The sequence below is a fragment of the Aulonocara stuartgranti genome, assembly GCF_965226115.1.
Source record: "Aulonocara stuartgranti genome assembly, chromosome: 7".
Classification (NCBI taxonomy): domain Eukaryota; kingdom Metazoa; phylum Chordata; class Actinopteri; order Cichliformes; family Cichlidae; genus Aulonocara; species Aulonocara stuartgranti.
In genome coordinates, this window is record NC_138945.1 from 8,214,935 (window position 1) to 8,242,184 (window position 27,250).

Consider the following 27,250-nt stretch of genomic DNA (forward strand, 5'->3'; position numbering starts at 1 on the left):
GTAATCTCGCGTTATGTAGCGAGACTTCGGGTGTACCGGGCTCAGCAGACAAATGTCTTGCTCTTTTTAATGGGCGGTAAGTTGCCGGGTGCCTAGATATTGAAATAAAAACTAAAAGGGGACTTCAGAATGGAACCGTATTGTTTGTAATAGGAGGAAGTCGAACATACGCTGCTGTGGAGACATTTTAATAGACGCTTAGAGAGCAGACAGCAGAATTCTCATCATATCGACGCGTCTCGTTTCGCCGGCATCTTTCACTCGCTAACGTTGAAAATAGCTAGCTGAGCTGATGGACTCAAGTGGAATTTGTGCTTGTGTGTGAGCTTCACGGTTGTGTTAGTGGTGAAAAGTGTGCGTTGTACGCCAAGTGAAAGCCGTCGACTTTAATAGAGGCACGTGGTGACGTAGTAGTCAGGACTCGCGATATAAAGGCGATTCAGCCTTAGGTTAGTACAGGGTCAAGCTGTTCGGGAGAGGCGGACACATGATGCACCAGCAGGGCTCGTTGATGCCCTCTTTGCTCAGTGGTGTATTCTGCCAGTGTCGGTCGACAGACACACATCCAGGAGCCGACCCTGGTGGTGGAGGCAGGGTTCCCCCCTCCGTCCCTCCCTCGGATGCATCACCATCTAAACCAGTAACCCAACAGTCAGCCTCCGGCGTGTGGCACACCGACGAAGGAGAGCATCCATGTGACATATGTGGGGGTTCAGAGCAGGAGCACAGACTCAAAGTGCTCTTCCAGGTCCTGGATGTGAACGGGGATGGAGGCATCTGTGTGAACGACTTGACAATTGGGCTGAAGAAGTTAGGAGTACATCGCACTGAACATGAGCTCATGGTAAGTGGACACAGCTCGGATGCTCCGTTGCATGATATATAGTGTCTTCACTTCCCTTTTTGTGTGTAATAACAGAATTTCAAAGCATTTCCCACGGAAAGACACCACATTCATTGTAAATTTTTCATTTAAGAAGAGTGAACATGAATGCAGGGTGAGACAATGAAATGGAACTGGTGCTCAGAGTTATTTAAATAGGAGAGTAGGTAAGGGAGTCAGATGACACCAGGGCATGGCTTGAAACAACTGGAAAAAAGTACAAATGCACTGAACAAGCTTTGGGGTAAATACAGACTGACATGTCATTTAGTAACAAAGGATTTAGTTACTTGTACACCAAAAAACATTAAGATATATCAACTGAGATAATAGTGATAGCACTGTCAATAAGCAATGCCATGTTAAAGGGTGTTAAATGGTACAGTGCATATTTTATATTTAAAATATCTCATACATAAGAAGTGCCAAAATACTAGGGATCTGCACAACTAGTTGACCAACCAAGTAATCGTTGCTATTGTCACTAATTGCTACCAGATGTACTAGTCGTTTAGTCTTAATTGTTTTACATTTGAATTGATACCCATGGCAGGTGTTGTGCCAAAAAGTGACTGCTGGAACTTAAGCTATTATAAAATAGGTCAATCATAGTTTAACAAAGAATATCAAGTCGTTTAAAGCCAGAAAGTGCATTCCTATCACAAAGTAGCTGCTGCCATCAGTTTTTGGCAAAGTTACTTTTTTTATCAAGTAAATAAAGGCTATATAAGTGTCACTGACATTAGTGAACAGAGATTCTAACAGAGATCTTTAACAGAGATTTAGCAAAGTGGCCTCTTTGCTAAATTGTAACAAATATAACATCACAGTTCTATAAACTTACTTGAAGTGACCAAAAAAGACCAGATTAATGACAGTATGGGTTCAAATACACAGTCATAAAGATACTTCAAAAAGAGGTAATTTCATTATTAAATATATATAACCCCTTCATAAATTTACTGTACAATATAAAGCGCCTTGAGGCAACTGTTGTTGTGCTTTGGCGCTATATAAATAAAATTGAATTGAATAAATCCTATTCACTACAGTCTATTTACTACTGTAAGTAAAGATATTAGATGTTAAAAAAAAAAAAAAAAAAACCCCACCTAAAAACAATGGAAATCACTTGCGTCTTAATGTTATGCAGGCATCTGCCACCAGATGCAACTACATTGGTGAGAAACACATTAAATCTATTAATCTGGGCTTGATCTTTTTGTTAACATTATTATTGTTGGGGTTTTAAGGCGAAAAATGAGATCACAGATACACGTGGTGGAAATGAGCTTTCACTGAAAGGTGGATAGTGTTACCCTTAGCAATAGGATGGGGAATTTAGTCAGGGGATCATAGTACAGCTGCTGATTTTCCACATCAAAAGGAGCCAGCTGAGGCGGGCACCTCCTGAGTAAGGTGTTCCAACCAGGCATGTTCTACCAGCAGAAAGTGCTGGGGCAGACCCGGGACCAGCTTTGAATAACTTTTCCCTGGATGAGCTGGAGGAGGTGGTACATATTTCAGTCGCAGTTTCTGAGTTTTTCGGATGTTAATTTGTCACATTTCAATAATATGTGAACATCTTACGTAGTAACATGTTTTCATATCATATTTAACATCGGTTTATTTTAAGTGTTTTTCTTCTTCGTTGTCTGGAGTATAACATGCAATGTTCACAATGCATAATGCCAGGTGCTGCACAGTTAAGCTGGAGGATTTATTATTGAAGAATGTGATTAGTGGTTTAAAATGCCTTTGTTTAATGAGTTTTTGCATTAAACGGTTCTCAAATTTAACTTGATATTAAGTGTTTCTTAGTTTTAGACTAGTCGGTAGTTTGTATTTTGGGGGGGGGGGTTGCGCTTGGAGGACTTAGAAATTAGTTGCCTTGAACATCCCAACTAAATACATTTAGAGTACATGCTTAACGGAGTGCAGCTTTGTTATTTAAAAAGAAAAGATTTCCAGACAAGGTAAAAATGCCCCCAAGACCAGTACCGCAGGAACTTTGACAACAGCTTGAGATGCAGAGGGAAATTGGGGATGAGACTGTGTGAGTCTAAAAGAGAGACACAAGACTGAAAGAATCCCAAAGAGAAGTCTCTGGGAGATGAAGTTGGTACATCAATGCCCCGAAAGAACCAACTGACAGCTGAAACAGGAAACATATGATTCAACTGTGTTGTTGTCTAGAAACGTGCACAGTTGAGGTTCACAACCGTTTCACTTGTGTGTTAGTTGGTGAATCCTTGCTGATTGTAATGGTAAAGATATAGCTATGTATTTGTTGTTGTTTTTCTTGGAATACAGATAGCTTGGCTGTGTGCTACTAGGATAAATTCATTTTGTTGGCCTGCTGGGTTGAATGAAGGGGTTATGCTGTGTATAACTTGCAGTGGGGGAAAAAAATCCATTTCAACCTTCGTGAGGTAAATTCCACAAAATTTATACATTTGTAAAAAATGAAAATGTAACTGGTAATTCTATACCTTGTGTTTTGGGTCCCGGTGACCAATGAGATTCCTTTCCTAGTTCAGTTTGATACATGTTTCTGTACCTGAGTGACACGAGTTGATGTTATGGTTTTTTGAGTGAGAGGAGAGTTGCAAATGATGGCAAAGCTTTGTTGAACACAAGCATCTTGTTAAAAATTTTGTTTGGAAATCTGTCTTAATAATTGAGGTACCACTCTATGTTACCATATTTATGTTTTTTCAAATATTTATGAATTGATTCTTCTCAGTGTGACACACAAATTTTTCTCACTGTTTGCTAATAATAGTCTCTTAATACCAGATAACAGTGTCCTCCTAATACCATGTAACATGCTGTTCAAGATGGGATTCACCTTCAACAGCTAAATGAGAATGAAATTTCAATGTTTCTGAAGATAATAGTGAAATCCTATACCCCTTTGACAGCAGGAACCTTTCTTTAAGCAGATTAAAGTCGAGTGTTTTTACTGGAGTATTCTGTATAGTTTATTGCAATGAACATCTAGTTTGTAAATAGTGACCCTGTGCCTGGAAAGCCTACAGACAAAGACAGAACATTTTTGACTAACCATTAGAAGGTGTGACAGAAATTCTCTGTGACCAAACACTGTTGTGCCAGATGTCATGTCAGCATAAGTCACATATTTAACCAAGTCCTTTTGACTGAAAAGAATTATAAACACTGCATGGATCAACAAATCCAACCTGATGTGTTTGACACAGAAAAATTCTGCACTATATATTTTGTACCCAAGTTGTTTGACATATTTAACAAAAAATACATTAACTCTGGTGCACTGAAAACATTCAAGTTTATTGAAATAGTCCCAAATCACCACAACAGTTGCCTCAAGGTACTTTATAATCAAAGTATAGACCCTACAGTATTTGGGATAAAATCCTACAATAAGGCAATCCACTATTAAAACACTTGTGGGAAGAAAAAACTCCCTTCTAACAGGAAGAAACCTCCAGCAAAACCAGCCTCAGGGAGGGGGCAACTGTCCGCTGCAGCTGGTTGGGATTGAGAGAAAAGAAAAAAGAGCATATTGGGATTGGACAGAACACACACTATGGGGAAGAGACTGCACAAATCAGGCCTTTATGGTCAAATAACTGCTAAGAAACCAATACTAAGGAAAATCAGCAAGCAGAAGAGATTTGTTTAGGCCAGGAAACACAAGGAATGGACATTAGACCAGTGAATATCTGTGCTTTGGTCTGAGGAGTCCAGATTTGAGATCTTTGGTTCCACCCTCCGTGTCTTTGTGTGATGCAGAAGAGGTGAATGGATGGTCTTTACATGCATGGTTCCAACTGTGAAGCATGGAGAAGGAGGTGTGATGGTGTGGGGGTGCTTTAGTGGTGACACTGTTGGGGATTTATTCAAAATTGAAGGCACACTGAACCAGCATGGCTACCACAGCATCCTGCATGCGACATGCCATCCCATCCAGTTTGTGTACTTGGACCATCATTTGTTCTTCAACAGGACAATGACGCCAAACACACCTCTGGGCTGTGTAAGGGCTATTTGACCAAGAAGGAGAGTAATGCTGTGCCAGGTGGCCTGGCCTCCACAGTCCCCTGACCTAAACACAATCAAGATGGTCTAGGACAGTTGTTCACAAACTGTGGTACGCATACCACTGGTGGTACTTGGGCTCCTTCTAGTGGTACACAGGAAGTCTCCAGATTAAATAATGTACCGTGTTCTGGCTGAGAGATTTCTAAAAAATTAAACAGCTCTGCTATCACTTCCGGCATAAATTAAGACAGGAAACTAAACCGAAATGGCGTTTGTAAGCTGGTATATAATTATGTGCTACAGCTGTGTTAGCATAATATGGACACAGTGAAGCTGGAGGATGAACACCAACTTTTTTCCACTCGATTAAAAAAAAGTTCAGTTTGAAAAACTGAACTTTAAAATGAACAGTGGTAATAGCAACCGAGAGAGGCTGACAGTGATCACTGCCTTGTTTTAGGGGCTTGTTTGGATTAAATAGAACAAGATACAAAGCACAACACAACAGCCCTGATAAACTCAGAGTAGTTTGTTCATATGTCAACAGTTAAATACCATATTTCCCACCCGCTGGATTGTTTTAATGCAGTACAGTTGTTATTATTTCCACTTATCACGTCCTGTTTATGACAGTTAAAATAAATAACATTTATATAAGAAATAAAATTGTCTCATGTAAGCTGTATATGGTGTTAAATAGACCTATACTACTGTACTTTAATGTCGGTCATGAGCGTAGTACTTTAAGAGCCATATATTTTATGAGGTGGTACTCGTGAAAAGTTTGAGAACCACTGGTTTAGGATGAGATGAACTGGAGAGTGAAGGCAAAGGGCCACCAAGTGCTCAGCATCTCTGGGAACTCCTTCAAGACTTTTGGAAAACCATTTCAGGTGACAACCTCATTACGGTCATTGAGAGAATGCTAAGAGTGTGCAAAGCAGTAATCAAAACAAAGGGTGGCTATTTAGAAGAATCTAAAATATAATATATGTTTTGAGTTATTTCACACTTTGTTTACTACATTATTCCATATGTGTTCATTCATAGTTCTGATGCCTTCAGCGAGAATCTACAATGTCATAAAGAAAACCCATTAAATGAGAAGGTGTGTCCAAACTTTTGACTGGTCACTCGCAGGGCGTAGGTGTTGTTTGGCTGGATTTTGTTCTTTTCATTCAGCAGGATTTCCTTACCCTCTGCAGGTACTTGGTGGTTGCAGCTTTCCTAGCGGCCTCTTCGTGGATCCCATTTGCCGTGGGATTCCCAGGTACTTGTAGCCGTCCTGGATGACTGCAATGCTGCCTTCTGGTAGTGTAAGCCCCTCAGTTCTGACTAACTTCCCTCTCTTTGTTGCCATGCGACTACAATTCTCCAGTCTGAATGACATTCCAATGTTGTTGCTGTATATCCTCGTGGATCAGTGAATCGATGTTTCGTTCACACCTGGCATACAGCTTGATGTCATCCGTCACTTGGTTTTCGCTCTCTCTGCAGTAGAATATCACTTCCTGTTCCTGTCACAATACACAATGGTGTTTTTGTGTAGCTTACCTGCATAGTAATTTAAAAAAGAACTTTTAGAAAACTTTTTATTTTATAGTGTAATCTTCATGTGCTTCATCTGAAGCACACTCTCCGTGTATTCACTTGCTAATTTATGGTCACAGTATTCACTCACTGTCTTTCACTGGCTTAGCTGGTAGCTGACTCGCTAGCAGCATGGCCTTTCCACCTGTCCCTCCTGCACTTTCCTGCTCATTGCGTCAGATGTTTAGTTACTCCTCGGCCTCCCTTAGCAGTATTGATACTTGTAATAAATGTAGCCTATTTGCAGCTCTGGAGGCCAGGATCACTGAATTTGAGACTCGGCTTTGCACACTTGAAAAACCTGTAGCTAGCCCAGCTAGCTGACCCCCGGTAGACTGTCACGAGCAGCCGGGGAAACAGGATGCCTGGGTGACGGTGAGGAGGAAGCGTAGTCCTAAACAGAAGCCCCAGGTACACCACCAACCTGTTCGTGTCTCTAACCGCTTTTTTCCACTTTGACAGCAGTAATGACACCCAGTTACATCAATCAGTGTTGAGTAAAATCAAAGCTGAATCGGTGTGCAACTTGGCCAAAACAATGTTGAAATCTGTAGTTTTCTCTGGTCCACTCCCCAATCGGACCAGGAGTGACATGTTTACCCGCATGTTCTTCTTAAATTGCTGGCTAGGGATGGGTGTTGATAAGATTTTCACGATTCCATTTTCGATTCTGTTTAACGATTCGATTCTTTATCGATTCTCTTATCGATTCTTTTTAAAAAGGAGAACACTAAGGTCAAGTAGCTTAGAACTTTGTTTTATATCTTCTCTTTGAACAAGATAGAAATTTAGGAGTAGCATGGCCTTACAAACCCAACAGTGAGATCTTAAGAGATCCAGCCTATGGCTCTTCAATGGGGTGTCACAAGGTCCCTGGAGGAAAAAATGGTAAATGTAAAATAATAAAATAAATATTCTTCTGTAGCAATAACAAAGTATAACATAAATTATTCAGTAGCAATTACACAAGAATATCCAGTAATGTCCCTGCCTACAATTAAACACATTCACTTACCGAAAATCAGGGGCATCTGCTGTGGCAAATGGGTGCAAGCCTTTTACCACAAACTTAGTCACTGCTCGGTGACATTCGTCTATCCTGGCCTGAAAGGAGACGCTACCGGTAGACTGCAGCGAGAACTGCCAGCATCTGAGCCAGCCAGACTCTGTCTGTCTCTCTCATCATGGTCACCTAAATGCACAGTAATGGAAGGTTTTGTAATAAGGCAGATCGCGCTAACATAATATGCACTGTTAGTTGATTATTTACCTGCCGCATTAACGGGAGAGGACGTGCAAACGTTACCGCTGCTGCTGGGTTGAGATTCACGAGTCCGGAGCGGAATTAAAAACACGACATTCATTTAAGGTCATCGCGTGTTTTGTGAGCAAATGCTTTTGCATATTCGTAGTGTTTCCTCCCTTAAATGAAATATCTACTTTGCAAGTATTGCAAGTTGCCCTGTTGTCATCCGTTCTCGTAAAGTATAATCAAACTTTTGAGTGTTTGAGGCGCTTAGGCGCCGTGTTTCCTGCCAGGTAAATGATGCTCCACAACTTGGTGACGTCATTCGAGGCGACTGGAATCGATAAGGGAATCGTTTGCAAAAATGGCAAACAATTCCAAGGAATTGAAACAGTGGGAACCCTCTTATGGGACACTCCCAATAGGGCTTAAAATCTGGGACTATGCACCATTTGCTCTTAGAACTGAAGAAGCTTCTCAGATAGAGGTGAAACATCTTCAAGAAACTTAAAGAAGTCCAGTCGCTTTTCCAAGATCCTTAGATCAGTGGAAGAAATGTTTCGTTACTCATCCAAGTGACTTATTCAGTCTCAGGTGAATGGAGATTTCCCCAACCTTATAAACAGTACATTTTCATCATTTATGAATAGCAGATGTGTTGATGCATGCTCAAAGTTGAAGCTTCAAAATGCAGAGTTCTCAAGCAGTGGGTGAAATCAAGCTAGTTGCATCTACCTTTCAAAAACAAAACCTTTTTTCCAAACAAAATGGGAAGATGTAGTAATCCTACATCTTCCCATTTTGTTGTATGACAACTGGCTCCTGAACATTGATTAGTTACAAACAACAGACACAGCTCTTTTATTGGTCAGGAGATATTTTGGAGCATTTCTGCTCTTTCCTTTTCATTTAATCTGCTTTTGCTGTTCCTGAATGTAGTGATGGAGCTCCTCTCTGCAGTTAATAGACTGTTGTGCTACCTAGCTACGTACCATTACTCAGCATATTAAATAACAGGTTAAAATATTTCAAATGAATACCTTTTCGTTTCTGTCTATATACAGGTATTTGAACTGTTGTCATAGATTTCTACAATAGTAACCAGTGGACTGGGACGATGCACGTTTCTGTGATTTTGTTTGATTGGTTGATGTTAAGATACTTATAAATTAATGCCAGTTTTATCCTTCTATAAGCATAGAGATATTTTTTCTTTTCTGGTCTAGAGAGCCATGTTGACAGTGTGGTCAGTAAGGTAGTAAGCCAGGAAACGGTTGCAAGAAAGCAGCGTTTAATGCAGAAATAGAACTACTCTGCTTTGCCACACTGTAACTCTCCAAGCAGGAGGAACTATATACGTGCTGAGAATGAAAATCTGTTTGCCTTGGATGCTTCAGAATGCTTGCTTGATGCTGACAATGCTCTTAGAATGACTCAGAGCAAGTGCAGGAGGCTAGTGTGGGAGGGAGGAAAAGGAACCGTCACTCAGCAGATTTTCTTTACAGGGAGGGAGGTGCAGCTGAAGGGAATCCTGCTGTTTAGCCAACCCTATCCCTCTAAGTTCATTGACAGTCAGTGACATCGCTTCATTTCCGTGCTGCTACTCTGTCCTCTATTGGCGGAGACCCACATTCTGTGGTGAAGCAGTCAGACCTGCTTGTATGGTCTGCAGTGATTGGCCAGGCTGGGCTGCAGTGAGGATGCAGGTTTTGGAGGCTCTCACTGCTGCATTTCCCTGGCTGATGATACTGAAGCTAGCACAGTGGCAAATCCTCACTGTGTGTTACTTATTCTATTGCATTATCAGCATCAACAGAAAAGATTTTTTGTCTGCATCTAACGATTTGATGATCCGTGAAGTAACTGCGCCTCAGAAGCAGTGTGGTAAGAGTTAGATGGGAGAACTTGGTTTTGTACTGCTGTAGCTTATGCTGTGATCCTGAGCCTGGACATTTTAATAAGGAAAAAGATGCACTTAGAATATGAGGCACTGAGTCTGAGAAGTGAGTGAAATCCTTTCTGCAGCCCCATGCTGTCTTTAGCTAGCCTTTCCACACTTGTAATACTAGTTCACCTCTCTGCATTTTGCAAGACCTATACTGTTGCCGTTGCTTTTGGTCTGAGTGCAGTCACCCAAATAGTGTGGGAGAGCCAGTTTGAGGATGCTGCTGGACATACTGAGCTTTCTATACCAGAGACTTTTTGGCAGGACACAATGTAAGCCTGTTGAAACCCAGCTGCCAGGAGAGAAACAGTCTGAGACTGCAAACAACTGCAGAGAGCTACAGGCAAGTCTTCAGGAAAGCACTAAAGAGTCCTCTAATGGTAAAGAAATCAGCAGGAATAATGTTACTCCAAAGAAGACCATGGTATTAATCATGATGGCACCACCTACAGATCTTCAACAGGTAGGATAAAGCTGGTAGAATAAGGTCTGTTTTCTAGACCTGTATAGCCCTTAGTGAGAGTTACTTCACTGTTCAACTTTCTAATAATATTAAATAGAGACCTTCAAGACTGAAAAATAAACCCACTGTAGTCCCCCAAAATGCAGTTTCTCTTAAGAACACTTGGGCTGACTACCAACCATGATTTTGGTGTGCGTGTGTGTGGGTGTGTGTTAGTTAGTTTTTCTTTCTAAACAACTATAATGAGGGTGGATTTGTTTGAATCACAAATTTATACTTAGAACTTATATCACTATGACAAATATTATGCTTCTTTGTGGTAAAAACCAACCATGAGGTCTGTGCTTCAGTTTTGATGATTGAAATTCTTGCATTGTAATAGTCTGTTACTTGATACACTAGTAGGTATCAGAGTCTGCAATAGCAGAAAAGTACAGTTAGATGGATGCAGTTTAGAAATAAAGTCATTCTTATATGATCTTAAAAAAAATTTTTTTATTGTAAGGTAGACCCTACAATAATACATACAGAGAAAAATGTTGGCAACAGTGGGAAGGAACAACTCCCTTTTAACAGGAAAAAACCTCCGGTAAGTATGATTCAATGCAGAGGGGTCTATTAACACACAGTGAGTGAAACAGGTGACTGAAGAAGAAATACATCAGTGTGCATCATGGGAATCCCCCATTGCAGCGTAACTAAGGCAGGATTCAGGGACACCTGATCCAACCCTAACTATATGCTTTAGCAAAAAGGAAAGTTTTAAGCCTAATCTTACAAGTAGAGATAGTGTCTGTTTCCCGAATCCAAACTGGAAGCTGGTTTCATAGAAGAGGGGCCTGAAATCATTCTACTTGTAAATACTCTAGGAACAACAAGTAAGCCTGCAGTGCGAGAGTGAAGTGCTCTAATGGGCTGATATGGTACTATAAGGTCATTAAGATAAGATGGGGCCTGATTATTTAAGACCTTGTATGTGAGGAGCAGGTTTTTGAAATCAATTCTGGATTTAACAGGGAGCCAATGAAGGGAAGCCAATATAGGAGAAATATGCTCTCTCTTTCTAGTCCATGTCAGTACTCTTGCTGCAGCATTTTGGATTAACTGAAGGCTTCAGGGAGTTTTTAGGACATCCGGATAATAATGAATTACACTGGTCCAGCCTAGAAGTAATAAATGCATGAACTAGTTTTTCAACATCACTCTAAGACAGGATATCTATGAATCATTCAAGCATTAAATCATTAACACAATTGACTGGAGTTGGTTTAGAAAGTTTAATATGTAACAATGACCTCTGCCAATCAACAGTGCCAATGGAAAAGTGAAGATAGGAGTGCAGGCAGGGTGGAGTGGGTGGAGGCAAGTGTCACAGCTGACTTTTGACACAAGAATAGCAGCAAGAGTGCACAGTGAAGATTTCGTCAAAACAAAAGTGAAATCCAGGAAGGAGCAGGTGTACATATGAATCCTTATTCACCAGGTGTGTGATGGCCATATGAACCATTGTTAATGAAGGGTACCGTCTGTGGACCAGAACACAATGATGCTATCTGCAAGAGGCGCATAAATCTGCCTCACAGAGGCAGCATCACTTTGTGTGGTTTTCTGTGATGGTTTGTGATATTTTAACAGGGCCTACCATTGCTTTCAGCTCAGATGGAGCTATTATGGTTGCTGCGTCATCATCCAGCACTGGTGAATTACACCCCCATTGGGCTGTTAATTTCCCACTTCTTGTCTTAAAAGACCTCATACTACCATATCACCCCAGTAGAGCACTTTGTTCTCAGACTGCTGGCTTACTTGTAGTTCCTTGGATATTTAAAAGCAGAATGGGAGGCAGAGCCTTCAGGTTTTAGACTCTTCTTCTTCCCCTTGCCTCCAACCGGTTACAGCAGATGACTTCCCCTCCCTGAGGTTTTCGTTCCTGTTAAAAGGGAGTTTTTCCTTTATTTTTCCAATATGAAGTACCTTGATGATTTAGCCTACTGTAATTGTCACCATAAGTATATGGATATCACTTTAAATAAAAAAATTTGTCTCTTTTCCTTTTTCTGTAGGTCAGGGTATAATAAGTTATTTTTTATAGTCCTCTATAAAGTTTCATTTCAGTATGTCGAAATCTCTGATGATAATGTAATTTTCAGTAAAAGGAGATACCCTGGTCAAATTGCTCTTCTGTGTCATAGCATGATCTCAACAAGATGTTTTTGCTGATTTAAAAAAAAAAATCTAACTTCATTTCGTTGTTTCACTTCACTTCATTCTTAGCATATTAAAACTTCATGATGGTTCAAGTAGACAGTTTCAGTATATCTTTTTGTGTGATGGTTGACCCCCCTTTCCTAATAGGAGGTGTCATCCATTCTTGTACCCATTACCTGACAGTAGATGGCATTTAATTGTGTTTCGGTTAAAACTGTTTCCTTGCAACCTTTTCAGTTGACCTGACAAGCTTTGGTAGCACTAAGCACCCTGGATAGTCTTAAATATATAGTAACCTGAGATGTGTGGTGGTTGTAAAATACACTACACTCCAAATCAAGTCAACAAAGCACAGATGGTACGAGGTAGGGGATTGTACACCCTAACCTCGACTGCTGTTTGTCAAATCACTCTTTCCACACAGATAATGCTATACTATTAGAGTGTGTCATTACTTAAATGAGCTGGCATCTAAATGATTTCTCTTTGTTCACAGAAAATAGTGAAAGCCGGAGACAAAGACCTGGATGGACAGTTAGACTTTGAGGAATTTGTCCATTATCTCAGAGACCATGAGAAGAAACTCCGACTGGTCTTCAAGAGTTTGGACAGGAAGAATGATGGTAAGGCAGTTTGTTAGAAATAGAATGCCTTTTATTGTCACTATACACATGTACAATGAGATACAGAGCATCTCCTACTTAGTGCAGACATGTGGGAAACGAAAGGGGATGAGGTGCACAGTTCTGCAGTGCCATATACATATGAACAGTATTCAAAAAATATCAAATATACAAATCGGGGGGAATTTAATTGTGTTGTCTGTTTACAGTGTGGGTTATTGCATGTAATTGTAATGGTAGTTGTGTAGTCTGTGTATAGAGGGAAGTTCTTAGATTGGGGGGTGGAACTGTGTTGTCAGTACATGTGTGAGTTCAGGGTGGTTATGGCTTTTGGGAAGAAACTATTCTTGAGTTAAAAGTTAAAGCAGAGTTTGAAGCATTTTCTGAGCAGTGCCAACAGTTCCTTCTGTGGTCATAGTTCGTAAGTATTGGATTCTTAAACCAGAGTGCTGAGCCCATGCTTGTTTTTGAATAACTGATAGGAACAGATGGTTTCTTTTAGACTTGATCTTAATCCTAAAGAAATGCAGAAGACATAGGATTGTGAATGAATTTGAATTGATTTTAATGTCTGTGAGAAATCGTTGCAGTAGCCATGGCTAATAACTTCTTGTGTTGCAGGTCGAATTGACTCACAAGAAATCATGCAGTCTCTGCGTGACCTGGGAGTGAACATCTCTGAGGAACAGGCAGAGAAGATTCTTAGAAGGTTAGATAATGCTGTCATCCACTGAACACATATCTATCAAAATGGTTAGGCAGCATCATTTTTTTGGGGTGTCACATTTGTGGTAATAAAGTTAGCGGCACTGTTTTCTTTAGCCTCTTTGACACGTGCACGTCTTGGATTAACTGGGTCAGTAAATGGAAATTTAACTTTTCATCATCACATCTGAAGCATCCCATTTCTGTCAAGAAAAGTACAGACAGAGATCTGCACATTTTTGTGTCCAGTCCAATTCCTGCAGTGTTGGGTATTTCAGGAGGTTACTGTCAGTGCACACCTGGGACATCAGCCTCTCCTTTACTGATAATTTCAATCTCTTCTGGGAACGCAGTCAGTTATTCAGATACAATGGCATACATCCAATTGGACTTTGAACAAAACTTTTTTCCTTCAATACTTCTGGTATTATCTACTCATGCATTCCTGTCCTTTGAACTACTCACAGTTTACAGTTGCTAATATATCACTATATAACTTTCCCAAACCGCTCTCTCATAATACAATAAAAATTAACAAGAGACCAGTCACCTACAAACCAGCAAGCAGACCTCTAATACACACTGCTTTTGTAGACCTTATTGGAACACATCACCCATGAGGCATCCAGGAAGCATCCTTATCAGATGCCTGAACCACCTCGACTGGCTCCTTTTAATATGGAGGACTCTATCTCTAAGGGAGAGGCCAGCCACCCTTCTGGGAAATTTCATTTCAAGCTTTGCTTTTACCCTCAGCTGTCTTTACCACAATGGACCAGTACAACACTGCAGCTTGTCGATTGATGGTATGATCACCTGTCGATCTCCCTCTCCCTGTGAACAAGACCCCGAGATACTTAAACTCCTCCACTTGGGGCAACAACTCGTCCCTGAACCAAAGTGAGCACTCCACCCTTTTCTGGCTGAGGACCATGGCTTCAAACTTGGAGGTGCTGATTCTCATTCCCGTGAGGAATGAGGTCAAATTCCTTTTCCAAATGATACAGTATGACAATGTCTAAAGCGGAACAGGCAGGAAAGGGAAAAAGATGAAAGATGTAATAAAAGGACAAAGAGAAATACAACTAGAACACACAGTACAAAGAAATGCACAATATATCACCAACTGCTGCACCTGTAAGATAAACAAACATACAGCAACTGGAACACAAAAATTCTGAAGTGCACAGGAACATAAATCAACAATCTTCTTGACTTTTTCACAAAATGTACTTAAAAATGAACCCACAATAATGCCCCCCAGGAGCCAGAGGCAGATAGAGATGAATCAAGGACAACTGGGCCATCCACAGTCCCCAAAAGTACTGTAGACCTAAGGCCACAAATCTCTGCGATATCTGCGTTCCCATCCTAGCATGAGATGGAGTAAAACCCCATGTGGGGTGCCCACGGTCAAAGGGTGGGAGGGGGCAAACATTCTCTCCAGACTGATGTGTTGTGTATTTGCTTCCATATCTTGTTAACTTATGTCACTAAAGATTCACCGCTTGTGTGAGGTTTGGGATACAGCAACTAAACCATGTGAATAGGACCTCTGGACAGGCATGTAATACTATATAGCATGAATATAGTTTTCAACAGAGTTGTCTTTGCAATGGGTGCATATACTTGAGTGTGTACCAGCCATTTGGAACAACCTTTATTCTGTGTTGTGTTCTGTAGACAATTTTGTATAAGTTGTAAGTTGAGGCTTTTAGTCATTTTGAAGGTGTTTAAGCATATTTGTGTCCAGAAGTTTTGATCTGGATTGATGGAAAGATGTTCTGATTTTCATCCCTTTTTCATGCCACAATGAAAAATTTAGTTTTTTCTTTTTCAATTTACAATGTTTTTCACCCGTGAAGTGTAGTTTTGGTCTTTTGCTGCTGGTTCAGTATATTTTGGTCGGAGTGATGAAACCTGCAGTTTGAAATTCTGTGAGATGCTTTCAGCAACCGATGGCATGTCCATGTATGTGCCATGGGGTGAACTTTGTGTTTACATCTTTTTGCGGAATTTGTTTACCTGCTCTTTAATTGTTTGCTGTTTTAGCTGTTTGGTGGTTGTTGAAATGGCTTTGTGAGCTTTTAACTGAGATTCTGACTTTTCTGTGGATACCACACATGTCTATATTTAAATAACAGATCTGGTGGTACACCCCGATAAAGCAGATGTTCTCCCTCTCACCTCCAGTACCGGTGGCGTTGGGCTTCAACAAATTAATTATTTATTGCCTCTTACTTTCTGTAGTGTGAATGGCCATAAGGGGTTTTTAATCACTAGGAAAAGCTGCAAAACTTATGAAAATACAGTAAAGTCCAAAATTTCTGCTTATGCGGTTATGTGGTGAGCAGCAGATCAAACAAGTTAAGAATTATAAATGGCTTCAAGGGCACATTCGGACCTCTGAGACTCATTTAGACACATGCAGACATTTCTGCATCTCTGTCATTCAAAGAAACTTTGTAAATAGTTTATTTTATGCAATATTGAATACTGAACTGTAAATGTACAACGTTTTATTCAGTGTTTTCATAACAGCCTAATTTTATGCATTTAGTACTACTAGGGAGAACACACATGAGGTTTATGGACTGTACAACTTTTGCCCTCCACAATGGCTAAAAATAAAAACAGGTATCACTTTAGCCAGGTAGGTGGTATTGTGAGCACAAACATAACTTTGTCATTTTTAATTCCAATTTTAATCAAGTCTTGAAAAGGAAAAGTGTTGTGGTGTTGCTGTCAGATTGTCCTGTGATTGTTCTGTTTGTCACTCCCGTCTCCACTCATGTTTCTAATTTCTGCTTTATGTCAAGGTTCAGTGTGATCATGTCTGTTTCCTCTAACCTCCTCCGTGTCTGTCTTTGTCTCCTTTTCTCTGGCTGATCTCAGAATAAGGAGGGGTCATATCTGGGCCCCTATTATGTAGTAAGTAGTACCTTCTATAGTCTGCTTGCTCAGCCAACGCTGCACAAATCACCAATGCATAGTCAGCATGTCTGAGTGCTGACTATCAGTTTTCAGCTTCAGTGTATTCCAGTGATGTAAAAATGCAACATTTAATTGTAATGATACAGGTTTAGCACAAATCGCTAAAGAAAAGCATCCTGCTACAACAAACTGCATCTGAATCCATGGAGGCAAATGTCTAAATTACTGAGAATAAACAGTGCATGTGAGCAAACTGCTTGTGTTTCCTCCTAAAAGCATCACATCTCTTATACTCTGTCCGCTGTGTTCTCTCTTGCATGTGCAGTATGGATAAAAATGGAACAATGACCATTGACTGGAATGAGTGGCGGGACTACCACCTCCTGCATCCAGCTGACAACATCCCTGAGATTATTCTTTATTGGAAACACTCCTCGGTACACACTCCTCCTCTCCATCCTGTAGCAACACAACAATCACAAAGCAAATCACGTGATTTCCACTTGTTTTTAATTGTGTACATATTGTATGTGATGGGCATGTTGACGTTTTGATTAATTTTAAATTATTGAAAAAATAACAAAGGAATGTTCAAATGAAAAAAATTGCCAGTTTAATAATAGGATAGTTTATATATAGGATATGAGGAAAATTTAAGTAATAGAGACACTAATCCCACTTGAATAAGGGTTTTTCTCTTTTGCTTGACTGGTATTTTCTCATGGTGTTTCCCTGTCAATGCTTTAACTTATGTGTCCAGGCTAAAAACGGCTGCTTCCTCCACAGATCTTTGATGTAGGGGAGAGTCTGATGGTTCCTGATGAGTTCACAGCAGAGGAGAAGAAAATGGGTATGCTATGGCGACACCTAGTGGCTGGAGGAGGGGCTGGTGCAGTGTCTCGAACTTGCACAGCACCACTGGACCGTCTGAAAGTTCTCATGCAGGTAAAACACAACTATTGCAGTTTTCATTTTTCTCAGTTAAAGGAGAAGACGGCTAATAAGCATTTCATCGCACTCGCCCAGGTTCACTCCTCCAAGAGCAACAGTATGCGCATCGCTGGTGGCTTTTCTCAGATGATCCGAGAGGGTGGTGTAAGGTCTCTGTGGCGAGGCAACGGGATCAACGTCCTCAAAATTGCCCCTGAGTCTGCAATAAAGTTTGTGGCTTATGAACAGGTACACAAAACCAAGCGTTAATGGAATATGAAAGATAAAAATATGTAATTTGTATTTTTTTGCATAGCTCATAGCAGAGTGAATTTGTTTGGTCTGACTTTTATGTTGCTGCTAAACAACACTGACATCTGTCCATCAGATTAAGCGACTGATGGGAAGTAACCAGGAGACGTTGGGCATCACAGAGAGACTGTTGGCCGGCTCTCTGGCTGGAGCGATCGCTCAGAGCAGCATATACCCCATGGAGGTGAGAGAACAATGAACACAAAAAATAAAGCAAGACATCAGTTTAACAATAGCTGTAGCTAGGCAGCAACTTATAACTTACTGTATGCTGAAATACACTGGACTGCTCTGCCATTTCAAATTCAAATTCAAATTTTATTTATCACACACACACACAACCATACACAGTATGACATGGGGGTGAAATGCTTGTAGCTGTACAATGCCCGACCATTAAATGACAGAAGAAAAGTTTTACAATATTTACAATTTACTACAAAAATTTACAAATTAACTTAGGAATTTACAGTAAAGAATGTGCAAATAGCAGAAGAGATTATAAAGATAAGGATTATAAATTATAGGAATTATAGGATTATAGGAAATGTGTGGTGGTGCGTGTGGTGACGTGTGTGAGAGTCCAGTCTTATAGTGACGTGTTTGGGAGAGTCCAGTCCTACACCTGGTTCAGGCCCCGAATAGCCTGGGGGAAGAAGCTCCTCTTCATTCTCTCTGTTTTGGCCTTAAGGGAGCGGAAGCGCTTCCCAGACCTCAACAGTGAGAAGAGTCCATTGTTGGGATGGGAGAGGTCCATCATAATCTTCCTAGCTTTGGACTTGCACCGCTTGGTGTAGATGGACAGCAGGTCAGGGAGCTCTGATTGAATGATGCGTTCTGCCGAGCGCACCACCCTTTGCAGATCTCGTCTGTCCTGCTTGGTGCTGTTCCCAAACCAGGTGCAGATGTTTGACGTCAGGACGCTCTCGATGGTGCAGGAGTAGAAGTTCTTGAGCATCTTCAGTGGCAGATGGAAGTCTCTAAGTCTTCTGAGGAAGAAGAGATGCTGACGGGCTTTCTTAACCAGGGTGTTGATGTGACAGGACCATGACAGGTCCTGAGTGATGTGGACACCCAGGTATCGGAAACTGTCCACTCTCTCCACTGGCGTGCCACTGATGATGAGGGGTTTGTAATTCCTCGCCTGCTTTGTAGTGAAGTCCACGATCAGCTCCTTAGTCTTGCTGATGTTTAGGAGGAGGTTATTCTCCTGGCACCAGGTCTCCAGGTTCCTAATCTCCTCCAGGTAGGCCGTCTCGATGTTGTCGGAGATCAGGCCCACAACAGCAGTGTCGTCAGCAAACTTGACAATGGAGGTGGTGTCGGATGTGGCAACACAGTCATAAGTGTACAGTGAGTACAGCAGGGGGCTTAAAACACAGCCCTGAGGCACTCCAGTGCTGAGTGAGATGGAGGGGGAGACTTGTTTTCCCACCCTCACTGATTGGGGTCTGTCTGTGAGGAAGTTGAGGATCCACTGACACAGTGATGAGTTGAGTCCTAGATCCGTCAACTTGGTGAAAAGCTTAGAGGGAATTATTGTGTTGAATGCTGAACTGTAGTCCACGAACAGCATCCTAACATAATTCCCTCTGCCAGTGTCCAGGTGACTCAGGGATGTGTGGAGCAGGTGAGATATGGCATCGTCTGTGGAACGATTAGTCCGGTAAGCAAACTGAAGTGAGTCGATGGTGGGAGGAAGTGAAGAAGTGATGTGATCTCTCATCAGTCTTTCAAAACACTTCATCACAATTGAAGTCAGTGCTACTGGACGGTAGTCATTGTGGCAAGCGGGCTGTTGTTTCTTTGGAACAATAATGGACTGTTTGAAGCACGTGGGAACCACAGCTTGGGCCAGGGAGAGGTTGAAGATCTCCGTGAACACCGGTGCTAGTTGATCAGCGCAGGCTCTAAGGACCCGGCCAGGGATTGCATCTGGTCCTGATGCCTTCCTGGTGTTCACCCTCCTGAAGGTGTTCCTCACGGCATGCTCTGTGATGACGAATGCATTTTCTTCACTGGTGCACTCCGAGCGCGCGCAGCCGTTTGTTGTTTTAATTGCTGCGGCGTCGACGCGAGCATAAAACGTGTTCAGCTCATCAGCCAGTGAAGCATCGGCATTCATCATTGAAGAAGCTGGTCGTTTATAGTCCGTTATAGTCCGCAGTCCTTTCCACAGGCTCCTAGAGTCGCACTGTCGTAGCTGTGACTCTAGTTTTTCCCCGTAGCTCCGCTTTGCCTTTCGGACCGCGCTGCGCACGTTGTAGGACGCAGCCTTGTATAGGTCCATATTACCGGAGACAAGCCCTTCATTGTAGGCAGCGGTGCGTGATCTCAGAGCGTCGCGGATGTTTTTATCCACCCACGGCTTCTGGTTGGGAAACGTTCGGATGATAGTTCTTTCTGCTGTGTCGTCCGCTAGTTTCCCGATAAATCCCACAACCGCTTCCGTAAACATGTTGATGTCATCAGAGCTGCGCCGAAACATGTCCCAGTCTGCGTCATCCAGTGCGTCCTGCAGAGCGGCCACCGATTGGTCCGTCCAGCGAGCGACCTCCCTCCTGATTGGTGGTTGCTGCTTTAGCCTTTGTTTGTAAGCAGGTATGAGGAAGATGGCGGAATGGTCCGATTTTCCAAATGCTGGCAGGGGTTGAGCCTTGTAACAGTTCTTGAACGGGGTGTAGCAGTGGTCTAATGTCCTCGTGCCCCGGGTGGGGCAGTTGATGTGCTGGTGAAGGTTGTGAAATGTCAGTTTGAGATTCACTCTGTTAAAATCTCCCATAACAATGAGTGCGGCATCTCGGTGAAGTGTTTGTTGATGTGTGAGAGCCTCATGTAGCTCACATAAGGCAGTGTCCGAGTCCGCGTGAGGCGGAATGTAAACAGTGCAGGCAATGACCGCAGTGAATTCCCGAGGGAGATAGAAAGGGCGACACTTAACGATCAAAAGCTCCAGATTGGGCGAGCAAGAGCGTGTGAGTGGGGAGATGTTTGTGCTGTCGCACCATCTGTTGTTCACCATCAAACACACTCCACCACCTCTTTTCTTCCCCGACTCCATTGTCCTGTCCATGCGGTAAACCGAAAAGAACCCCGTCGGCTGCACGGCGTGGTCTGGTATCGCTGGGTTCAGCCAAGTCTCGGTGAAGCAGAGGAGGTTGCAGTCCCGAATGTCTCTCTGGAACTTGATTCTGGCTCTGAGGTCATCAAGCTTGTTCTCGATGGATTGAACATTGGCTAGCAGGATACTGGGCATGGGTGCGCGGTGTGCGCGAGCCCGTAGCCTGTTCCTGATGCCGGCTCTTTTACCTCGAGGCCGTCGCTTAGGGTCGCGCCCTTTGTTCTCTCTCAGGATCTCCTTTGGCCAGGTTGGGTCCAGAGTTAAACATGGTGAAATGTTCGTGTATTGCAGACCAATAGAAACCAAAGTGTCTCTACTGTAGCGGATTTGTGTGTTTTGCATGATGCCCATGCAAGATTATCGCAGATATAGCAAAAAGTGACGAAAAAGTGGAGAAGTTAGGGCAGAGCATCCAGCACGGCAGCCGACCTCACTGGCGCCATTTTGTTCTCGCCATGGAAGCTCCTGGTGCTGTTTTTGTTCTTCCAGAAGAGGTTTGGAAATGTGGTTCTTCATTCAGAGTGTTGGTGACACTCTGCAGCCACATTCTGGAACTTTACATGGTCTGACTTATTTGTTGTAGTTCCTAAACACTTCCAGGTTTCAACAATACCACTTACTCTTGATCTAGAAGGGAAGAAATTTCAACTAACTCGTTCCAACACTGGCATCCTGTTATTTCAGTCAACTCTTTATCTTTCACAAATTCTTTGTAAAGGCAAATTGCACAGTCAGTTCCTTGGCTTTATGCATCTGCAATGGGGCTCAAAACACCTGAAATTAAAGATTACGATGTGTGGCCCAATAGTTTCATCCATATAGCGTGTCTCAGAACCTCCTTGTCTTGTGACTGATGACCTTCAGTGTGAATATGTGGTATATGGGAATGAGGTTCATAACATGAATTTGAAAAATGTTAATTTTATTTTTCCTCTGGCTTGTTATGTTATTGTAAGTACAACTGATTCCTGGGTGAGAAGTGCAGATTTTCTGTTTTTTACAAGGTGTGGCATTACTTCCTGTGCATTCAGGTCCTGAAGACACGGTTAGCCCTGAGGAAGACGGGTCAATACTCGGGCCTCCAAGATTGTGCTAAACATATCTTCCAGAGGGAAGGCGTGGCAGCTTTCTACAAGGGCTACATCCCAAACATGCTGGGCATCATTCCCTATGCTGGCATCGACCTGGCTGTGTATGAGGTTTGCTACTATTGCTGGGTGATAGTTTTTTGTTTTTTTGGGGGGGGTTTATTAGTTAAGTCTAACCTCTATGTTCACCTCTCCTATGACAGACTCTGAAGAATTCGTGGTTGCAGAACTACGCTACAGATAGTGCTGATCCAGGAGTGTTTGTGCTACTCGCTTGTGGCACTACTTCCAGCACATGTGGACAGTTGGCCAGCTACCCACTCGCTCTGGTCAGGACTCGAATGCAGGCACAAGGTCAGTCACTGGAGAGCTCAACAGCACTGCATAAGACAACAAAGATATATACACACACACACATGCACACACAACTTTGTACAGCTGTTTTGAAGAGGGTCCACATGGTTATTATACCAGGTTTAATGCTGTAAAGTTGGAGGTTTTAAAGTGAGAGTCTATGGGGATTGACAGCCTAAGGTTAAGGCCTAAGGCTGCTACAAGAACTGTTGGGTTTCTGCGATTAACGATGATTTGTGAATGATTAAAGTTTTCTTCTCATAGCGTATTATTAAAAATATTACCCCAAATCTTTTAATTTTTGTATTCATCATCCCCTCTGAATGCAATGTTTTGTTCTCCATTTGTATTTATTCAACGTAGACAACTTAACAGTCACCAAAATTTTTATCCATAGCAGAATTTTGGAGCAGTTACCACTAAATGTAGAATAAAGAATTTGTAAAAGTGCTGTAGGCACATATTCAGGATTTATTGATACAAATACTGGTTTGAGGTGTAAAGGACAAAAGTAAAAAGATGTGTTTGATGTGTTGTTTGATGGCATCATCTTCCCTTTGTTCCTACAGCTTCTCTGGGAGGAGGTCCTCAGATGAACATGACAGGACTGTTCAGACACATTATTAGGACTGAGGGAGCAATAGGACTCTACAGAGGCCTGGCACCCAACTTCATGAAGGTCATCCCATCTGTCAGCATCAGCTACGTGGTCTACGAGTACCTGAAGATCACGCTGGGAGTCCAGTCAAAGTGACCAGGGAGGCAGACAGAAGAAAATAAGTGGCCAAAGGTTTTTTTGTTTGTTTGTTTGTGGTCTGAAATGACCAGCTACAGTTCAACATATTTTAGTGCAGAAAATGAAGGACAAAGCTGAGATGTGTGATTTGAAGAGAGAAAAAACTTGACTGAAGTCATGTCTGTTAGTTGTTCTCTTAAGCTTTCTTTTAGCAGCTCGGTGGTGTTTCAGCACCTGTGAGTCTCAGTTTAACAAGTGTTTACATGACTCTGAATTACTGCTAGAACTGGAACATGTGCCTGCTGCTGAGTACTGTGAAAGGAACAGTCCTGCGTCTCTGGAAAGGAAGAATCTTGATCCTGGTGGGCTTTGCTCAGTCATGACACTATATCATCATATTGCTGTCAGCATATGATATCATACACTATCAGCTTTGTCTGTGAAGCTGTAACTGGATTTAAAACGGTAGATAAATGGTCGATTTGGCTGCATTAAAACGGAGATGATACAAACAAGAGAAACTGGTTTACTTTAAGCTAAAATCAGTATATAATGAAATAAAGGATTAACGTGATCCAAAGTGATTAGGGCCATTCTAGCAAATACTAATTACAGAACCAAGGGAAGTGTTCACTATCCCTGAGATTAAAGTAATAAGTATTAAAATAGGCTTAAAATAGTTATTATCGATGTCCTATGAAAAGTTATTGCTGCAAATCGAGGAAACCAACTCAGACAGTGAAACTGCGACTTGTGCCATTGGTTAGTGAAGTCTCATTCTGATCCCTGAGCTGAGAGTATTTTTTTTCCATTGGCATCTTGGTGTTTTGAAACTTAGAACAATCGTTATTTACAAGGTAAGGTAAACTTCATGTTGCGTTCAATATGACCTGAAGCCCATAAAGGAAAGTGTTCACTGGGGTCACATAAAAAGGGTGCTGAAGGCCGTTTTCCCAAAGACCTGTAAATAACCACAAGTCTTTGCAGCCAGAAGAATGAAGGAAAAGGCATTAAAAAGAAAGCAGGTTTAAGGCACTTTAGCACTGACTTCACTTTTCAGACCAAGAAGCTGTGTCCATATGTCACCCCCACAGTATCTTTTGTATGATTGATGTGGTTTCTTGACAACAAAGAGGGAAAAAACAGACCATAATTTGGTCTGATTATTTTTGATGTGTGTCAATTTTTTTCTTTCTTTCTTTACCACTACAATCATTGAGAATATCCAAGTTTTTTTTTTCTTGCATACTTGTCAGTCCAGGTTTTTTCCATTTAAAATCATTATCCACTGTCATTTACGTCTGCTTTTTGTTTTTTAAATGTAGAATGGCCCTAATAAGGACTCTCATATAAGTTTGCAGAGAAATTTCACAGAAAAATAGGAAAAAAAGGCAATGAAACAATAACAGAACGATCATCTAGGGACTTTTCGACACGCTGGATAAAGAGCTCTGTTACATTCAGTCTATGGTCATAAACAGTGAGATGGAATCGTTTGTTTTTTGTATTCAGTTTTGTTTTAATTTCGGCAGATACAACATGATCTGACCATAACAGACGTATTGTGCAGAATTCTGTTCTGAGAGAAAGGAGGTCACCACAGCAAACAAAACACTGCTACAGGGAGAGTCACTGACCCAAGAAATTAGCATTGTTGAGCCACAAAGTAGTAATGCCCATGCAGTGAAAAGGTTTGCACTCATAATGCAAATCCAAAACAACAGACACCTCTGCATTAGTTTTTCAAATTGAAAAATGCTTAAAGCAAAACCTTTATTGACTTCCTCTCAGCTGAAGTTGAAACTGAATGTTGTGTTATCACACTGATCTTATTTTGCTAACATGTCCCAGAGCGCTGTTTGGTTTCTCAAAAGCTTCACCTCTCAAAACTGTAATGGAAATTGATAATTATAAATGAAAGCCATGTTTCCATTTTTATATAAACACTCCATAAAATAAGTGGTACGGCGCCCAGGCGGCACTCTCCACCTGACTGATGTCTGTATTATATGATCATCTCAAGAGTGCCTTGTGTTACACGCATAAATCCACCTGAACACTATAGGATAGCATTCCTTTTTTACTTTAAATGTATTTACTACTGTATTCATTTATTTATTTTTACAGAGAAGTCAAGATGATTGACTGAAACGGTGTGAAAATGTTATTTAGTGCTTTTGCTGTTTTCACAGTACTCATGATAATGGTGGCAGAATTTTTATTTTTGGCTTTAACATACCTTCAGTTATACAGAAGCCCAAAATGTTTCAAATGTAAACAGTGAATCAAATTGGATAAATGCTCAATTGTTTAAAATATATATGTTATAATTCTGTATATTCAGTTTTCTATTAGATTTTTATTTAAGTACATGCAATTTTTGCTTCGTATTATTCTTTTATTTTGTCAATTAAGTCAGTGACATCAATCCTGTCAACATACAGAAAAACAGCAATGAAAACATTTCTCTCTCCTTGGCAATAATGAGTAAAGCCGTGGAAGTGACTGAATTAACCCACTGAGATTAGCTCCTGCTGTACTGGTTCTTAATGTAAGTGTTAAAGATATTGCGTGAGGTTTGAAAGAGAACAAGTTCAAATCTCTGTACAGATGATAGGTTGTAAAATAACACAAGCACCTACCTAACTATAGGCTATACTGGTAATTTAGAGGGTTGCATCCCTGGCTATGTAGCTAAATAAGTATGAAGATGATACTGAGTCTATATTTATTTATAGCAGCATCTACATAGACGTGCTAAAGGGCACTAATTGCACTTGCTAACTAATGGATAGGCAAAAGGGCAAGGAGCAAAAAAAAAGTCAAAGAACGTACAAATTCCACTATTATATAAAATGTTTGAAACAAACAGGGAAGAATGCTAAATAAAAACGTTTTAACATGTTTAACAATTTAGTTTTTAAACCTGTTTGTTATAAGTCTTAAAATGTATGTAATGTTGAATATGTTGGGCCTGACAACATAGAATTCATATCTGTGTGTATCATTGTTAGGATGATAAAACACTACTAACCCTACAAACACATGACTTCAGCTTGGAAGCGAGAGAGATGCAGTGTGGACAGGTGTTCATCGTACTGATTCAAGTGTGTGTGCATAGTACTAGAATAAACATGAAGAAGCCAGTTGCCCTGATGTATAAAGCAATGTGCTAAACAATTTGTGTGTTTCTCTGGTAGAGCTGCAGTCCCACACACTGGACTGTCTGGTTGTGATCTTCAGAATGTGGGCTGCTCTCGGGAGCTGATTTACTCCAGCAACATGTCTGCTTAAGTCATCACTTTCTAGCAGATTATGGGCCTACACTTGCTTATAACAGCAAAAAAGTGAACGGATGACATTTACTTTATTCTTAATGTCAGTGTCTGACCGTTTCATGCCTTTATTATTGGCACGACTGGTGTGTTTCGCACTCCTTGCTCAGTTATTGCATATCATGCATAAGGCGGTGACACAGAATGTCATTGTGTGGCTGTGTGTAAATGTTTTCTGTATTTCTACAGTGAAAGGTAATGCTGCAGTGTCTTAAAAGTAACCATGTGTTGGCTGTATGCTGTACTGACCAACAGCCAATTAGGCAGACCCAGTGGAAGTGCTACCTATACAAACTAAAGGCTACGCTATTCATAAATGGTGGCCTAGTTTACAAAATATATACACTTTATATATATTTGTATTTTATTTTATTATGCTAGCTGTAAGTGAATGAGTATGTGAGTACATGTATAGTAGTTTTCTGTTTGAAGCCCCTGCCACTCAAAGAGTGTTGAGTTGAGACAAATATTTATGCTTTAATGAGTTCAGCTGTTAAATAAACTAGTTCATGACTGACTGTTTGTCTTTTTTTGGAAACTTAAAACATAGACATCCTAAGCTCCTGTAAATATGGAACTGCAAAATGAATTTGTCAAATCAAGCTCCAGCAGTGGAAGACGTCCGTGCATAATTGTTTGGCAATTTGTAATTGTGAAGACGAATGTTATTGTTGAACAAATACAAAAGTGTCAGTCAATCCACAAAGAAAACTGGCCTTTGTGTTTTCCATGAGGGACTTGATCAAAACAT

At 41.2% G+C, this 27,250-nt stretch overlaps 1 protein-coding gene across 2 annotated transcripts; it reads left to right on the top strand.

Moving 5' to 3' along the window:
• On the top strand, positions 1–27,017 carry LOC309711589 (calcium-binding mitochondrial carrier protein SCaMC-2-B-like). Of its 2 annotated transcripts, XM_082541999.1 has the most exons (11): positions 7,783–7,876; positions 8,521–10,153; positions 12,858–12,984; positions 13,606–13,693; positions 16,949–17,060; positions 17,410–17,568; positions 17,650–17,802; positions 17,942–18,049; positions 22,018–22,185; positions 22,278–22,428; positions 22,998–27,017. In XM_082541999.1, the coding sequence occupies exons 2-11, from the start codon at positions 9,908–9,910 to the stop codon at positions 23,180–23,182; spliced, it is 1,497 nt and encodes a 498-aa protein (XP_082398125.1). In that variant the 5' UTR covers positions 7,783–7,876; positions 8,521–9,907; the 3' UTR covers positions 23,183–27,017. The 2 variants fall into 2 exon arrangements, with proteins under 2 accessions (XP_082398124.1, XP_082398125.1); XM_082541998.1 differs by lacking the exons at positions 7,783–7,876; positions 8,521–10,153 and adding an exon at positions 1–844.
• The last annotated feature ends 233 nt before the right edge of the window (positions 27,018–27,250 follow it).

What these genes read in the sequence shown, in the direction of transcription:
- LOC309711589 (XM_082541998.1), top strand. Translation starts at nt 488, where the DNA reads ATGATGCACCAGCAGGGCTCGTTGATGCCCTCTTTGCTCAGTGGTGTA. An exon ending in TTTATTGGAAACACTCCTCG is followed by an intron (nt 17,061 to 17,409) that starts GTACACACTCCT and finishes CTTCCTCCACAG; the next exon opens with ATCTTTGATGTAGGGGAGAG. An exon ending in GTCTGAAAGTTCTCATGCAG is followed by an intron (nt 17,569 to 17,649) that starts GTAAAACACAAC and finishes GCACTCGCCCAG; the next exon opens with GTTCACTCCTCCAAGAGCAA.